The sequence below is a fragment of the Haematobia irritans genome, chromosome 3 (genome assembly GCF_050003625.1).
Source record: "Haematobia irritans isolate KBUSLIRL chromosome 3, ASM5000362v1, whole genome shotgun sequence".
NCBI lineage: Eukaryota > Metazoa > Arthropoda > Insecta > Diptera > Muscidae > Haematobia > Haematobia irritans.
The window spans coordinates 6,282,442-6,299,537 of record NC_134399.1 but is presented as its reverse complement, the minus strand read 5'-3'; the positions used below and the strand labels follow the sequence as shown (position 1 = coordinate 6,299,537).

Below are 17,096 nucleotides of genomic sequence, written 5' to 3'. Positions count from 1 at the left end.
AAATCGAGTGAGGTAAATAGCAACATAAACCTTTATAAAAAGCACTCAACAAAATTGAAGGATTGAGATTTTATCAAAATGTGGATCTAAATACAAAGTTGTGTATATTATAGTCTGCCCCGCCAGACTTCAGATTTTCTTATTATTATTTTTTTTTTTTATTTTTGACTAAAATTATGTTTCGTCCCATAAAGTTAGATTCAAATATTAAGTACATAGATTTTGTTGAAGTGTATACAATTTTGTCTAAATCGGTGCAGATTCAAATTCATGCATATGGGAATATCAACCTTTATATAGCTCGCAACAAACTTGAGATGGTATCAATGAATTTGGTCCACAATGAAGGGTATAATACATTATTTTGTTTTTAAACATAGGAACGACATTGGCCTGAATTCGAAACATAGAGTACAAGTACACACACTTTTTCATTAGAAATAAGTTGTTTTAGCACACTATACGAGTGCTGGAGATCATGATCGCACTGAATAATCCATGTAGACGGTATTTCCCGTGATTGTTATGGTAATATTACATGGGACAAACTGTTTTTGAAGATTTCCAAAAGCATAGTGCCCTCTATACTCTATAAATCGGAGCCATAACATGTCCAAAAAACGACCCCCAGACCATAATATTACCCCCACCATTGTTGAAGGAACTGTTTTTATTTCTTGGATTAAGACTTTTCTTTGGATCTTCGTACTAAACTTCCACCACCCGAGCCATGCAATTTAAACTTTGATTTGTAGGAAAATAAAACACATTTCACTGATTCTCATGCCATTTAAGGTGTTTTTGTAAAAATTTAAGGCGCGGTTAAATTTTTTCGAACTCCATAATTATTGTGAGTCTCACGAAATACAGAGAAGGCCTTTGACGAAATGTCCAAATGAAATCGTCACTTCCGTGAGAGTTCCTTTATTGGAAGTTGTTAGAGACGCTACATTTAAAGTTGGGCCACTAGATATTTCTACATAATTCGATACATATTCCTGTTTTTGTTGCAGTGAAACAAAATTTAAACAAATACTTCTGTTTTGTTTATTTACATTTGCTTTTGTTTCTTCTTCTTTTCAGTATGTGACATTCACTTGAGATGTGTTCCTCCCCAGTATTTTAGTTAGTTGCCAATTCATATTTTGACAACTACAAAATTCGCATATAATGGTGACTCTGGTGCGACTTGCACTGATAGTTGCACTGGATAGAACACCAGTGCAACGATTGCCATACAAAAGTTCTATCCAGTGCAAAAAGAAAACAGCCCTAATATTTAAATGTAAATTGTAATGTTGATGAAACAAACGTAGTGCCTATTCATATACTTATTTAAAGAAGTTACTTCAATATACATCGTTATACTATATATCTTGTTAGGATGATTCGTCGATATAATTATGAGCATAATAATTATTTAATTATCGTTATAATATGCGAATAATATGTATTGATTTTTACAATAGCTTTTTTAACCCCCTTGCCATAACATTATATCCAACTTATGATGTCTTTTAATGATAATTTAGGACCCATAGTAAGCAATTCTAGTCAAATTAAACATATTTTTACCCCTTATCTAACAAAACTCAAAGTAGGACACCTCAATTGTCGGAGTTTAAGGGCTGACTCAAAGTTAAATGAGTTGAGACAAATAGTCGGAACAGGTTTGATTGATATACTTGCGGTATCTGAGACGTGGTTTACTGCCGACACTCTTGACAGTGCTGTTATGATGGCTGGATATAAACTCTGCCGTAATGACAGGTTACTTGGGCGAGGTGGTGGTGTGGCCTTTTATATTTCTAATAATATTACCTTTAGGCCTGTTACGGTTATTTCTAATTCTGAGTGTGAGTCGTTGTTTATTGAATTGCATGTTCAGGATAGGAAAGTCCTTATTGGAGTAGTATACTTGCCTAGGGGTAATCTGGATATTTTTGAGAATTCTCATAGAGACCTTTTACTTTCGTATTCTAGTATCCTCGTAGCTGGTGATTTCAACTGCAATCTTTTTAACACAGTTAGATCGAGTTGTCTTCGTTCTTTGTGTTCACGGTTGCACTTGATGGTGACCCATAATTCGAGACCTACACATTTTGATCTTAGAACACGATCAACTTCTTTGATAGATTATTTTCTCTCGAGTGGAATCTCTGTTCTAGACTGTAATCAGACCCAATGTCCATCTATTTCAGACCACTCCCTTATTCTGGCCTCCTTTTCGATTGATGTTCCACATACAGCAGACTTCTTTGAATATAGGGACTTTAGAAATATCAATTGGGATGATTTGCTTACTTATATTGACGACTTTGATTCCTCTACGATTCTTTGTCTTGATGACATTGATTCGAAATGTGATGCTATTTGCAATTTACTTTGTGATCTTTTCTCTTTCGTTCCAATTGTGCGTAAACGTGTGGTATACAAGAATGATGCATGGATGAGGCGTAGCAATATCATTTTAGCTCAATCGTTTAGAGATTTGGCCTATAGAGCCTTTCTAAATGACCGTTCTGAGACCAATTGGAGGACTTACTGCAAACTTCGGAATAGAGCTAAGGGTATTATTCGCAAGGAGAGACGGACATTTTATACGGGTCTTTTTGGCGGCGAGAATTCGGCAAGATTTTGGAATATTTTACGCACGTCTGGCTGTGTTGGTTCGAGTCATAGGGATATTGCGTATGACGCTGATGAAATTAATGAATATTTCGCGGGTAATAACATTGATTTTCAAGACGATCAGGAGTTGGAGTCCTTTCCTGATTCTCTTAATGATTTTTCTTTCCGTTGCGTTTATGAAGATGAGGTTTATGACGCGTTGCGTAAAGTTAGGTCAAAATCATTAGGTGTGGATGGAATTCCGATATATTTTATTAAATTAATATTTCCATACGTTTCTTCTTACATTTTGGATTTATTTAATATGGTTTTTACTAGGTCTGTCTTTCCTTTAGCTTGGAAGACTGGACGTGTGGTCCCAATTCCTAAGGGTAGTCATATTCGAGGACCTGAAGATCTTAGGCCTATTACTATTGTTCCTGCTCTTTCGAAAGTATTCGAGAACCTTATGAAAGATCAGATTTTGGAATCTACTGGGTCGAAGATATATGAGTTGCAACATGCCTTCCGTGCCAATCGTTCTACGACGTCTTTGCTTCTCCAACTAACTGATACTATTCGTGAGAATGTTAATAGTAATATACCCAATGTGCTGGTTTCACTTGACCTTTCTAAGGCATTCAATTCTGTCAACTTTATGTGCATGGTTTCCAAACTGAGACATGAATTTGGTTTTTCATTCCAAGCTTGTAGACTTGTTTTTTCTTACCTCTCCGGTCGGTGCCAATTTGTTGCCCTAAGGGGTTCTCAGTCCGGAGTACTTCCCCTCCATTCTGGTGTCCCTCAGGGTTCCGTTTTAGGGCCCATTTTGTTCCTTTTGTATGTTAATGATCTGGCTCGGATGGTAAACTCACCTATGTGTCAAGCTTTTCTATTTGCCGATGATGTGTTCCTACTTTTTAAATGTGAACGTTCTGATTTATTTAGATTTCAGTATGATATTAGCGACACTTTGACTCGTTTTCTTGAATGGTCTGAACTTAACTCGCTTTGTGTGAATCGATCTAAAACTAAAGCCCTCTCTTTTGGTTTAAATGAGCTGTTTCTTCATGACTTTACAATTTCTTTAGGAAATACTCCAATTGATTTTGTTGATCATCATAGATGTCTTGGTGTTGTTCTTGATACGAGGTTGAACTTTGACCATCATGTCAATTTGGTATCTGGGCGTGTTTGGGCAGCATTGCGACGTATATATGCTGCTAACATATATTTACCTCTTCATGTCAGATTTAGGGTGGCGAAATCTCTCCTAATGAGTCACATAATATATGGCTTGGAGATTGTTTCGGGTTGCGGTTCGAATGTTATGAACAGGATCAGGGTAATTGTTAACACGGTCGTTCGTTTTGTCTATAATGTGGGTAGAAGGGAGCATATCACAAGTCATGTTAAGCGTTTTCTCGGTTGTTCCTTTGCTGATTTTGTGAGATTTAGAAATTTATCTTTTTTCTATAAAATAGTCAGGACGGGAGGTCCTCGTTCTCTATGTGGGAAATTTAAATTTTCGAGATCCACGAGGAACCCTCAAATTTTGATTAATAGGGTTGCTAGATCACTCTATGCAAGGGCCTATGTCGTTAGAATTGCACGTAGTTGGAACTGTTTGCCTTACGATCTACGAGTATTTTCTCACTCTAATAACGTGTTTCGCATTAAACTGTTGAATTATTATTTGAATGACATTTGATAACTTTTATTTCAATTTTACGAATATTTGCTTACTATAGGTACCTTATATCTCTAATATTTACTGCTATTTTTTTTTTTCTTTGTTTGTTATGGCTGGGGGTTCTGCTATTCTGCTACTGTTAATTATTATTGTTAATATTAGAATCAATTATTAGTCCGTTGTATACTCAGGTTTAAGAATACTATGTAATATATTTATTGGCCGCGAAGGCTTTTGTATTACATGTCTAATAAATGAAATGAAATGAAAAAATGAAATGAAGTGCTGAAAACATAGTTATTTCGCTTAAAATTGTGAAAGGTATATTGGTGAACAATTTCTGACTTTCCAAATGGAATAAAGGATAGTTTTTCAAATATTTTTCCAGACACACTGCCTCTATTGGGAATAAAAGCACTGGCTGATAGACGCTACAACATGTAACTTGTAACTCAAATTCAATCTTTTATTAATGCATACAAATATGTTAAATGTGATGTGATAGTCGTATAAATGTTATATTTATTAGAATTTATAATGTTTAATAAAATTAATAAACATCTAAACAATCGTGTTTTACTTGACCACAATGATTCTTTTACAACTATCTTAAAATGCACTTTGTCTGATTGTGTGAAGGGGCTCTTATTGGCGTCCTTCTAAATGTATCCAGGGCACCTAAAAATTGCACTCTTGCGATAATTTTTTGTAGTAACTTGGCGTGGTACAACTTCTCAATAGTGACGGAGCTTTTCCGAGGAGTTTTGGATATCGTATACGACGTAGTGTGGATTCTCAGAAGCGCCCCCAAATTCAAAAAATGTTGGCAGAGTATGATATACACGAAAAGTCATACAAGTACAAAATGAACGTCGCATTACCAATATAAAAAAAATCGTGGAATTCCAATCGCATTCCTAGAACTATGTATTTTCAATATTCTGTTTAACCGATGTCACCTTGTCTGAAAATGCACAATAATTAATTATTTGGCAACAATACTATGGAATACATCACAGCTGACGGGATTCATAAGAAAACAATCGCATCAAACAGAGCAAAAATTCTGGAAATTTTATAAATATTAAAATATAATTGCAATTAAAATGAAGCAAAAAACAGACATAGACGAAGATGTATCATCTATATGCGAATCCACAGTAAGTAACAAAGAAGAATACTTAAATAGCAAATTTTCATCGAGCCTTTTTGCAAACTAGGCATCTTTGACGGAAGGATGTAGACTTTCAGTAAGAATGCATAAAACAGACGACTGGCCCTTGGCGGAAATAGTCAGTATTAAGGATCACGATGGCAAAAGGCAATTTTATGTCCATTACGTTGATTGTAAGTTTTTTTTTTTTGTACAATATAAATATAAAACAGATGCTCCTACACCTTCTCTTCCTTAATAGTCAACAAACGCTTAGATGAATGGGTAACTGAAGAGGATCTGGACACGCGTAAAGTTCAATTTCCACGACGGGATGGTACACAGACAGGAGCCAGTACTGGTGTTACAACACCAAAAAAACTACTTTCAGTTACGGGTAGTGTTTCACGCCCCACTTCCCCTCAACCAACGGTGGGTGAACTGGTGAATGGAAACGCTGTATTGGCCGCAGCTTTACAAAAGAAAATTAACCGTAAAAGAAAGGTATGCCAACTAAAATAGTATCATATGGAATTGAATTTCATGAAATTTCCTTTATTTCAGATAATTCCCACGCCCTTACCTCCTGCCCCCGTAGTCCCCGTCCCTGAACCTGCCACTGTTCCACCCGTCGTTGTCCCGGCCAGTGAGGAAGTTTCTCAAGATGGTAAAAGTGCTACACCAAGACAATCCGGAAGTATGGTAAGCATACACCAGGACGATGTTGTAACACGTATGAAAAATATCGAAATGATTGAATTGGGCAAACATCGAATAAAGCCTTGGTACTTTTCACCGTATCCTCAGGTAAATTTACACATGCAGGATACATATGAAAATTTTTATGTTCATTTAGCATTTACAGGAAATTTGTCAAATGCCCTGCATCTACATTTGTGAATTTTGTCTCAAATATCGCAAAAGTAGAAAATGTTTGGAGCGACATTTGATCAAATGTAATCTGCGACATCCACCTGGCAATGAGATATATCGTAAAAATACAATATCCTTCTTCGAAATAGATGGTCGCAAAAACAAAGTATATGCTCAGAATTTGTGTCTATTGGCGAAACTTTTCCTCGATCATAAAACTTTGTATTACGACACGGATCCCTTTTTGTTCTATGTCATGACCGAATATGATAGTAGAGGCTTTCACATAGTAGGATACTTCTCAAAAGAAAAAGAAAGCACCGAAGATTATAATGTAGCGTGTATTCTTACGATGCCACCATATCAGCGCAAAGGATATGGCAAATTATTAATTGAGTTTAGTTATGAGTTATCAAAATTCGAAGGAAAAACAGGATCTCCAGAAAAGCCGCTTTCAGATTTGGGATTACTTTCGTACCGCTCATATTGGGCCCAAACCATACTGGAGATATTTATTAGTCAGAAACCCACCAGTGATGGTGAGAAGCCTACCATAACCATTAAGTAAGTTCGAATGATATACTTAGTAAGACATATTCTTACTAAATTTTAAATCTATACAGTGATATTTGCGAAGTGACCTCGATCAAAAAGGAGGATGTAATCTCTACCTTACAAAATCTCAACCTCATCAACTACTATAAAGGCCAGTACATTGTATGTATAAATCGTGATACAATAGACCAGCACAAAAAGGCCATGGACAAGAGAAAAATTCGCATAGACTCGAAATGTCTTCATTGGACGCCCAAAGATTGGTCGAAGCGATCAAAGTGGTAAATGTTTTTGAATCCCCCCATAACCTTACAAAACCCACCATTTTAGAATTCATGTATTTTTTATTTCTCTAAATCTCATTAAACAGAAGACAAAATGACATTTCCCTCCCTTCATATAGAAATCGAGTAGTGCACATATTCCAGAATGGTGAACTGTCTTTCATTCTCCAGAACCCGTTATTCGTCAATAAAAAATTAAAGCCCTACTTATAACTTGTTTTAATTTCTATTTATTAAAAAATAACAAAAGTACTAGAAACTGTGACTTTAATTTTCCATATCATTCATTTGGGCCAATTTAGGGAAATTATCCATATCCAATTCATAAGCAAAGAGGTCAAGACCTTGGTTGGTGCCACTATCCAAAGCTGCCTCAACGGCTTCAATAGAGGTCTGTATAGTTCTGGTGGCAGTTTTCAGTTCGGTCATTTCAGCCCGCAGCTTCTCCAGATTATCATGTTTCTCATGCGAATTCAAGAATTTCTTAAATTTTTCCAATTCTTGTTCGTCTATGTAGCCCGTGGCACAGCCACTACTTAATTTCTCTTTAATATTTCCCATATCCTTCATTGCCGTTGATAATTCGATTTGTTCTTGTCCATAGTTTAGGGCTCTCCTGGTAAGAGCCTTTTTCACTAAATCTACATATTTCGAATATAAACTAAAATACTCATGGCGAAGTTTTTGGAATGATTTGTAAGCCTCATCAATTTTTTGATTAATGGCATTTTCATTGTCCATCTTCCTCTTTAAAGCATCTAAATACAAAAGCATGTTTATATCATCCAAATTATGATGATGAGATGCTGATGTGGTCGCTTGAGGTTGTGATGTACTCTGTTTGGATTTTGTTGGAGTCAGAGGAGCTGCAAATGACATTTTTCGATATTTTGGTAAACGCGGGATGGATGTTCAAAATGTTTTATTTTGTATGAATAGCTGTGAATATGACAACCCTGTACAAGATGCGTTTAGTTGTGAATATGACAACTCTGTACAAAATGTAAACAAACGCCGTGTGCCAAATGTTGTGTCTATAACTACCCTGCCAACATTTTTTGAATTTGGGGACTCTTTTGAGAATCCCCACTACGTCGAAAACAATCATATACGACATCAAAAACTCGTCGGAAAAGCGCCGTCACTATTGAGAAGTTGTACCACGCCAAGTTACTACAAAAATGTTTCGCATGAGTGCAATTATTAGGTGCCTTTATAGATCAATTTAGAACGACGCCAATAAGGGACCCTCCAAACAATCAGAAAAAGTGCATTTTAAGATAGTTGTAAAAGAATCATTGTGGTCGAGTAAAACACGTTTGTTTAGATATTTATTAATTTGATTAAACATTTACAAATTCTTAAAAATATAACATTTATACCACTATCACATTACATTTAACATAATTTTTGCCATTAATGATGATGTTGAGTTACAAGTAGCGAGTTACATGTTGCTGCGTCTATCAACCAGTGTTTTTATTCCATGGAGGCAGCGTGTCTGTAAAATATCTGAAAAACAATCACTTTATTCCATTTGGAAAATCACCAAATTGTTCACCAATATACCTTTCACAATTTTAAGCGTATAATCTATGTTTTCAGAACTTTATTTTCGTTTTTATTTAATTAAAATATAACAAGCTGGTTGCGCTTGGCGTTTCACAAAAAAATGGCTTTTTAACAGTAGGGATGGCAAATTACTTGCATGTACTTTTTGATGTACCTTTTCATGATGGTTGAAGTGACATTTACGAGTCTGTGGTAACGATGAGGTTGAAATTGAACTTTGAAATGCTGGCAGGGTATGTGATGTCGCGACTACTTTCAAAAGTCCTAACTAAACACCAATTATATCGATGGGATTTTTTGTATCAGTAATCAGTTACTATCCACGACCTTCGGAAGTGTAAAGATACAACGTTTAAATTTGTATAAAAAATGCGAATGGCAATAAAAGTGATGCGTCTTAAATATACGACATTAACGGACCATTTAAACTTGAACATGTAAGTGAATCCAATATACTTCATAATCGAATGATATCAAAAATTGCTTTCAAATAAATGAATGGGCGGAATTTCTTTTAATGCCAATAACACAGTTTTGCCATGTATTTCTTATGGGAACAAAATGTATATAATCCATACAGCAATGCAATTCCTATGGAAATTCCAGCTGGAGGTATGTGGTCTTTATATGAAAATTTTCGCATGATATATTCACGTCCTTAACGAATTTCTAGGGAATAGGAGGGATATTTTGTCTTCGAGTAGTAAATATATACATTATAGAGCATTTCTGTTTACAGAAACAATTTTAGCGCAACACAATGCCCCCAAAAAGAATTGAGGTTAGGTACAATATAACTTAATAAGAGTTATTAGAGTGCACGATTTACTTTAATTTACCGAATTTTATACTGCAGAAAGCTTTAGAAATAAAATCTTGAGAAGAGTTTATATGCAAGCTATTACATATTGTGGTTGTATTTGTATGGTTTTCTGTGAATCTGAATAGTTTCAATAATCAAACTTCACATACAGAAATGATTGCCAATAACCATATCCTCAATTTATGGCCCAAGAACTCCTTCACTAGGGTGCCATTCAATGTGGTTATATGACCCAAAAGCACAACACTCTAATTCCTAACCGCTGAACTAATGGGCGTGAATGCAACTGAAATTTAGTATTTTCTGCAATTGCCAATGTAGTCCTACAATGGACTGATTAGTATGTGCTAACCTGATATATCCGGCTCGTATACGTATTACCTAGGTCACACGAAAACTGGCTAATGATGTAGCCGCTTTGAGTTGTTTGTACCAAAAATTTAGGAAAATATATTCCAAAGGGAGTTTTTGCAGTCCTTAGCCTAGGAGGTGCTCCTTTAAGGATCGTGGCTCAGGTGTATTAGGAATTATAGGAACCTATCTCATTGCAGCTAATACCCATCCCCATGAGGCTCGAAATCTACAAAAAGTGAATGCGAAAATCATTTTTTATAAGGCAAATGAAATCTAGTTAGAGTGGATTTTAGAAGTGTAATGATATATAAACTAACAATTACCACCCGAGACAAAAACAACTACAATATGCTGATATTTCCAAATAGCCAGGACATTGTCTAAACTGTTGTAGAGGTATTTTTGAAACAAATTAAGAGGCAACATGTTTATAACCCAAAGCCAAAGGAAGCAGTCTTCCTTTGGCTGCCTTGCATATGGTACTTGGAATGAGAGGGCTATCCAGTCACTAAATAATTTTACTCTGTGGCGGTCAAAAAGTAATCCAGAGGAGATAAAATCAATCTCGAATAATTAGCATTTTGGGTTCTTTAATCCATTTAATAAGTCGAAGTAGGACATATTCCGCCTCCTGATTTCAAGTCGTATTTCTCAGAATATACACATTTTAAAATTTATATTAATTACTAAAAAACTACATGTTTTAATGGCTGCTTTTATAATATAAAGTAGTTTACAATAAAAAAAGACACTAATCTACAAAGAGGATAAAATAATAAATAGACAAACGAAGAGTTTATATAAAGTACACATTTAGAAATCCTCAAAATCGGGCAAAGGCGATGACGGTGGAAGCATCAATGGTGATGGAGCACTAAAGATGTCATCTTCCGGATCAATGATTTGAGTGGTAGGGAATAACTTTGAATCATCAAAATCTGGTATATCACATCCAGAATCGTCGAAATAATAATGTTCTTTACTATCGTTCTCGCTTTCTTCATTCAGAAAACTGTCTTGTGTAATGTTACCAATTAAAGAATCATCAAACATATCCATTTCTGCCCATATTTCACGATCACCTAGATAAAAGACCATAGATATGAAAATGGGGAAGTAAATGTGCTACTATTTACTTACTCTTGTACGGCTTGGTGCAGCAACTCGGAGCATAATCGAAATATTTTAACATTTCAATCTCGGCATCTTCATTCAACAAACCAGCTGTGTGTTTAGTATGTGGCGATTTGATTTTGTTTTTGGGCCCTTGCTGTGTAGGTTTCAACATGCATTTCGACTTTATGATGCTTGGTTCATCGTACTTCAAAGATTTTGGCTGCAATTGATTATGAATGACATTTTTCAATTCGCCAAATACAGCCTTTTTTGCAGTGTGTTTCCGAGCTGTATCATTTTTAGATCCATGGGCTGTGACTTAAAACATTCAGAAATGAAAACCTAAAGGACAGCAATATTTCTATTCACCGCTAACTTACCTTGACCTTGATTTTCGTTATTGATATAAAAATCAGTTCTTAAACTCGCCATATTGGTCTATGCTCTTCAAAATCTATTGCTTAAATAATGTTTAAAGGCGGTCTCTATGGCGCTTTTTTGTTATTTTTCTCTATCCTAATTCAAAAGCGTTCCATCGTCTCCCTCACCACCAGGGCTGCCAATTATGCCGATTTATCGGCATTTTGGCGATTTTTTACTTACAAAATGGACAACTCCGATTTTTTACCGATTTTAAGGTAAGTACTATGTTCACTTTTCGCGAGTTCAATATAAACCAGACAAATTTACTCAATTGATTCGTAGTTTCTTGTTCCTCTAGATTTCGACAAGACTTTACAGGAATTACAATACATGTATTATAGGCCTTATTAGGCTTCCTATGTATTGATGTTTGAAATAAATTGAAATTGAATAAGTTTGTTTTCATTTATAATTTTGGTTATTTAAGGCCGGTATGCACCTCTAGCGAAAAATTTCATTCCCATAAGAAATGCATTGCTATTTATGCTAACGAAATTTTCGGTAGCGTTCAATTTCGTAAGCTGGTACGCACCCCTAATGAAAATAACAGGGTTGTCGAAAGCATATTTTGGCAGCAAACATTTAATTTATTACAATCATTGGGTGCGTAAAAGTTTTAAAAGGTCTGTAAGTAATAAACAATTTATTTGAGGAATATTTGGGACATATATTAACAATTTTTAAAAGCGATTAGCTGGTTTAAAATTTGTGTACACATCCCTATTTTATGTTGTAGACTTAGTGTGTAAATATAACCATAGCGATAGGCGGTAGGCGAACACTTATTTACGTGTATTTCTTATGGGAAGCCCAAAATCCACGACGGAATACCGTGACGGCTAGCGGCGTGTCGCCAAATTAAAATCTATTCTAATTTCATGGCGACAAGTAAGATTATGTTGCCACATGATCAAAAAAAAAAGTAAGTGCTACCAACATTTATATGTCATAATATCGACGTTTATAACGTCAATATTGTTTGAAAAATAACAGCGTCAACATAGTTAGACTCAAAAACAAAACATTTAAACGTGTAAATATAGTTTATTGAAACATGGACGAAGAAAAATTAATTGAAGCGGTGAAAAAATATCCGATTTTGTTTGACTTACAATGCAGGGAGTATAAAAATACTCAGAAGAAAGAAGATGTATGGAAGGGGATTTCGAATGAAATTGGCTGGAGTAGTAAGTTTTTTAACGAAATTTGTTTCATATTTTTATCAAATTTTCTTATTTTTAACAGCGGAGTTGTGCAAGAAAAAATGGAAAAACCTTCGTGATACCTACAAAAAAACGAAGCAACGTCTAAACATGCCATCCGGCAGCGGAGCTGAAGTTAAACGTACATGGAAATATTTCGAAAATATGAGTTTCCTGGATAACGTAAAAAGCAACCGCAGGTAATAATAAATCACATTTTAGTGACGTGAATCAATGTCAGTGGTAAGAACTAGGAAGAGATTGTATTGATTCTAAAAACTGAACATAGTGCTTACGTTTAGAGTTAAGGGAATCTAACTCTTGAACTGAAGTCAACTCGTCCTAAAACAAGTGAGTAAAGTAGATAGTCGCACGGGCCGACTATATTATACCCTAAACCACTGCTTCTGAACTAAAAATCCAAACATTTGAAAGGTATTATTAAATTAAGTTTTAGACGATGTAGCTGATGCTTCATACTTGCATATTTTATGTCCATTTTTAAGAACATTTTGGCGGTACATATTTATGGAAACTTTATCTAAATCAAAACCGACATATGTCTGATATTTTCCAATAAGATCAATAATAGTGTTTCACAGAGGTTGGTGATGGCAACAATCTATGTTTTTTGTTTCGCTTTGTATTGTATAAATATCCAACAGAAAAATGACTTCATTAGAAGCAGCAATTTTGGCAATGGCTCGAATATACAGGCAACAGGCATTAGATTCATGAAGGGCTACAATTTCAGATGCCACATATAAATAATTATTTTAATGCTGCACAGCATTAGGAACACACTTAATATCCACCAACATAAAGTTTTATTTGAAACATTTCGAAACAGGGTTTTTTATTTAATTATTTTTATACCCTGCGCCACACTGTGCAACAGGTATTATAAGTTAGTGCATATGTTTGTAACACCCAGAAGGAGACGAGATAGACACATGGTGTCTTTGGCAATAATGCTCATGGTGGGTCCTTGAGTCGATATAACCATGTCCGTCTGTCTGTGGACACATTTTTGTGATCAAAGTCTAGGTCGCAATTTAAGTCCAATCGCCTTCAAATTTGGCACATGTTCCTTATTTGGGTCAGAATAGAACCCTATTGATTTTGGAAGAAATCTGTTCAGATTTAGATATAGCTCCCATATATATCTTTCGCCCGATATGCACTAATATGGACCCAGCAGCCAGAGCTTTATACCGATTTGCTTGAAATTTTGTACAAACATAACACTTAGTCGTATAGTCAAGTGTGCAAAATTTGATTGAAATCGGTTCAGATTTAGATATAGCTCCCATATATATCTTTCGCCCTATATGGACAAATATGGTTCTAAAAGCCAGAGTTTTGGCCCAATTTGTTTGAATTTTTGCACTAGGAGTGCAATTAGTAGTGCAGTTAAGTGTGCAAATTTTGATTGAAATCGGTTCAGATTTAGATATAACTCCCATATATATCTTTCGCCCGATATGGACTAATATGGTTCTAATAGCCAGAGTTTTGGCCCAATTTGGTTGAAATTTTGCACAGGAAGTAGATTTAACACTGTAGCTATGCGTGCCAAATTTGATTTAAATCGGTTCAGATTTATATATAGCTCCCATATATAGCTTTCGCCCGATTTACACTCATATGACCACAGAGGCCAATTTTTTACTCCGATTTAGTTGAAATTTTGCAGAGGGAGTAGAATTATCATTGTAGCTATGCGTGCCCAATTTGGTTGAAATCGGTTCAGATTTAGATATAGCTCCCATACATATGTTTTTCTGATTTCGACAAAAATGGTAAAAATACCAACATTTTCCTTGTAAAATCGCCACTGCTTAGTCGAAAAGTTGTAAAAATGACTCTAATTTTCCTAAACTTCTAATACATATATATCGAGCGATAAATCATAAATAAACTTTTGCGAAGTTTCCTTAAAATTGCTTCAGATTTAAATGTTTCCCATATTTTTTTTTACTAAATGCTCCACCCTAGTGCATTAGCCAACTTAAATTTTGAGTCTATAGATTTTGTAATAGTCTATCAAATTCTGTCCAAATCGAGTGATATTTAAATGTATGTATTTGGGACAAACCTTTATATATAGCACCCAACACATTTGACGGATGTGATATGGTATCAAAAATTTAGATCTACAAAGTGGTGCAGGGTATAATATAGTCGGCCCCGCCCGACTTTAGCCTTTCCTTACTTGTTTTTTTTTCAATTTTATTTTAAGAAGATATAGCTATATACGTATGTCGGTAGACTTCACCCTCGAAGAAGAGAAGTCACACCAGACAATTTTGTGACATAGCACTCAACTTTACTTAAACAGATTCTTGAGAGGTTTGTGTTGGGCCCATAAAATCTAATTAGTGTTATTTTGTTGGTATCGTCTTATCATACCCACAACCATAAGATGGGGGGTATATTAACTTTGTCATTCCGTTTGTAACACATCAAAATATTGGTCTCAGATTAACAGAATGGTGCAGTGTATAATATTTTCGGCCCCTACCTACTTTAAACTTACTGTTTTTTTTTATAAATTGTGGGATCACACTCGAGTTCCATTTCATAAAAATTTTTCAGCAATAAGGTGGGTACTAAGTTCGAGTTTAGCCGCTAAAATCGCTAAAGTGAAATCTAAATCAGTAAGAAAAAGGCATAAAATTATACATATTTGTTGCAATTTTTTTTTTGTAACTTGATGGGGAAAAGCCGAAAGCAAATTTTCACAAAGTTTGTATTCCATAAAATGGATTATTAAAGAAAAGTAATCATGAAAAAATGACGATTTTAGCGGCTAAATTCGAACTTAATACCCACCTATAAGAACAAATATTTTGTCGAATACCAAGTTAATAATAACGCTGGGAGCAGAGTCAAGCTTATTTGGCTTGATTTAAAAGCTTTTCATGAGACTTGGATTCGGTGGTCACGGACAAATTTCATACCCATTTTTAGTACCAAAAATCTATATTTCTACGATTATACAATTTTTAGAAATAACTTATATATCTTTTTTCCTTTCGCAGGACAATTGGAAATATATTTGATGAGACTTTGGAATTAAATGAAAGTTATGAGGAAATCTCACCTCTGGACGATTATGACAAATCGATGTCTAACGATGAGGATTACAAATACCCACAACAAAAACGTAAGCGGGAAGACGATTTCCCTTCCATTTTGACTACGTTACGGAAAACAGCAGATCAAATAGCTAATACGACTACCAATAAGACATCGACTGAATGCCTTTTTGAATCCCTTCATCTGTCAATAAAAAATGCAAATTTGAGTTTGGAACAGACGAGTGAATTGGAAGATAAAATATTTGTTTTTGTAAAAAATGAGTTGGCAGATATACGACAACAACGTCTGATATTCAATAATACATATAATTAAATACAATAATTTGAATATTGTAAAGTAGATACTTTTACTTTTTATTAAAACAATAAATATTATAATTTTTGTTAAATGAATTGTTTTATTAGCGGGATAGGAAAGCTTTTAAAGTATCTCTCAGAGAGAATGCATCTGAAGATGATCTGTTCGCGTAAGTTGGAGTATATGATCTTAGAGTATTCCCAGTGTTCTCATAGCCGACTTCAGGATTGTAGCTTCCATCTTTTCTTGCAATAAGAAAATTATGCAGTGCTACTGTTGCCAGAACGATTTTATCGGCACTTTTGGGAGCGCTATTGATTGTAGTATGCAGAACACGCCATTTATTAGATAATATTGAATATTCTTCTATCTTCAGATAAATTATGGCCTGGATAGGGCGCATAAGATTAGTTTTGAGGGGAAACGCATTATCTCCAACGAAGTAGTAGGCAAACTCAATTATTGAATCTGGTAAATTTTGTGCCGGTGGAATGTTCAACACGTTATTTAATATTTTTTCCCAAATGCACTTCTGGCAAATACACCTCCATCACTTTGACTACCTAAGGCGCCCACATCAACAAAAGTAAATGAAAAATTTGCGTCACAGCACGCCATAAGTACAATGCTAAAGTGATTTTTGTAATTGAAATACAAGGATCCACTACAGTTTGGACCTATAATCTTTACATGTTTTCCGTCTATGGCTCCCAAGCAGTGTGGCATTCCCGTTTGTTGATTGAATTCCTCTGCAATCTTGTACCAGGTATTTAAATTTGGCGGGGAAACATAAATCCGGTTTAGTTCGTCCCATAAAACATCACAAGTTTCATAAACAATTTTTCTTACAGTGCACAATCTCATTTTGTGTGACCAAGCCAAGAAATTGAATGAACACCCATGTGCCAGATACCTAAATGGTAAGAAAAATAAGGTCGGATAAAACTATTTATATCTTTGCACCTAATGATGCCAAAACAAAGCTTTTGTTTGGCTGAAACAAATAAAGAATATTGGGTTGTTATTGTAAAACAAA

The 17,096-nt window shown here is 34.9% G+C and overlaps 4 protein-coding genes and 1 long non-coding RNA gene across 7 annotated transcripts; 2 read left to right on the top strand and 3 right to left on the bottom strand.

Moving 5' to 3' along the window:
- Window positions 1-5,305: 5,305 nt before the first annotated feature.
- Window positions 5,306-7,374, top strand: Tip60 (Histone acetyltransferase Tip60). Of its 2 annotated transcripts, XM_075300203.1 has the most exons (7): window positions 5,306-5,463; window positions 5,524-5,650; window positions 5,719-5,960; window positions 6,021-6,263; window positions 6,313-6,893; window positions 6,953-7,165; window positions 7,255-7,374. In XM_075300203.1, coding segments are annotated over exons 1-7 (1,461 nt in total). In that variant the 5' UTR covers window positions 5,306-5,409; the 3' UTR covers window positions 7,256-7,374. The 2 variants fall into 2 exon arrangements, with proteins under 2 accessions (XP_075156318.1, XP_075156319.1); XM_075300204.1 differs by lacking the exon at window positions 7,255-7,374 and having other exon boundaries at window positions 6,322-6,893; window positions 6,953-7,169.
- Window position 7,375: 1 nt separating this feature from the next.
- dgt4 (dim gamma-tubulin 4) lies at window positions 7,376-8,148 on the bottom strand. Its single transcript, XM_075300205.1, has one exon. It carries the CDS (start codon window positions 8,045-8,047, stop codon window positions 7,436-7,438), a length of 612 nt encoding a protein of 203 aa, XP_075156320.1. The 5' UTR covers window positions 8,048-8,148; the 3' UTR covers window positions 7,376-7,435.
- Window positions 8,149-8,466: 318 nt separating this feature from the next.
- LOC142231858 (uncharacterized) lies at window positions 8,467-8,927 on the bottom strand. Its single transcript, XR_012720945.1, has 2 exons — window positions 8,738-8,927; window positions 8,467-8,680 (listed from the first exon to the last, which is right to left on the bottom strand). It is a non-coding gene; the product is annotated as an uncharacterized LOC142231858 (long non-coding RNA).
- A 1,663-nt stretch (window positions 8,928-10,590) lies between these two features.
- Window positions 10,591-11,570, bottom strand: LOC142230288 (uncharacterized). 2 transcript variants are annotated; one of them, XM_075300940.1, is made up of 3 exons: window positions 11,414-11,570; window positions 11,058-11,351; window positions 10,591-10,999 (listed from the first exon to the last, which is right to left on the bottom strand). In XM_075300940.1, the coding sequence occupies exons 1-3, from the start codon at window positions 11,463-11,465 to the stop codon at window positions 10,731-10,733; spliced, it is 615 nt and encodes a 204-aa protein (XP_075157055.1). In that variant the 5' UTR covers window positions 11,466-11,570; the 3' UTR covers window positions 10,591-10,730. The 2 variants fall into 2 exon arrangements, with proteins under 2 accessions (XP_075157055.1, XP_075157056.1); XM_075300941.1 differs by having other exon boundaries at window positions 11,058-11,345; window positions 11,414-11,551.
- Window positions 11,571-12,222: 652 nt separating this feature from the next.
- Window positions 12,223-16,151, top strand: LOC142229243 (uncharacterized). Its single transcript, XM_075299782.1, has 3 exons — window positions 12,223-12,643; window positions 12,702-12,858; window positions 15,703-16,151. The coding sequence occupies exons 1-3, from the start codon at window positions 12,511-12,513 to the stop codon at window positions 16,073-16,075; spliced, it is 663 nt and encodes a 220-aa protein (XP_075155897.1). The 5' UTR covers window positions 12,223-12,510; the 3' UTR covers window positions 16,076-16,151.
- The last annotated feature ends 945 nt before the right edge of the window (window positions 16,152-17,096 follow it).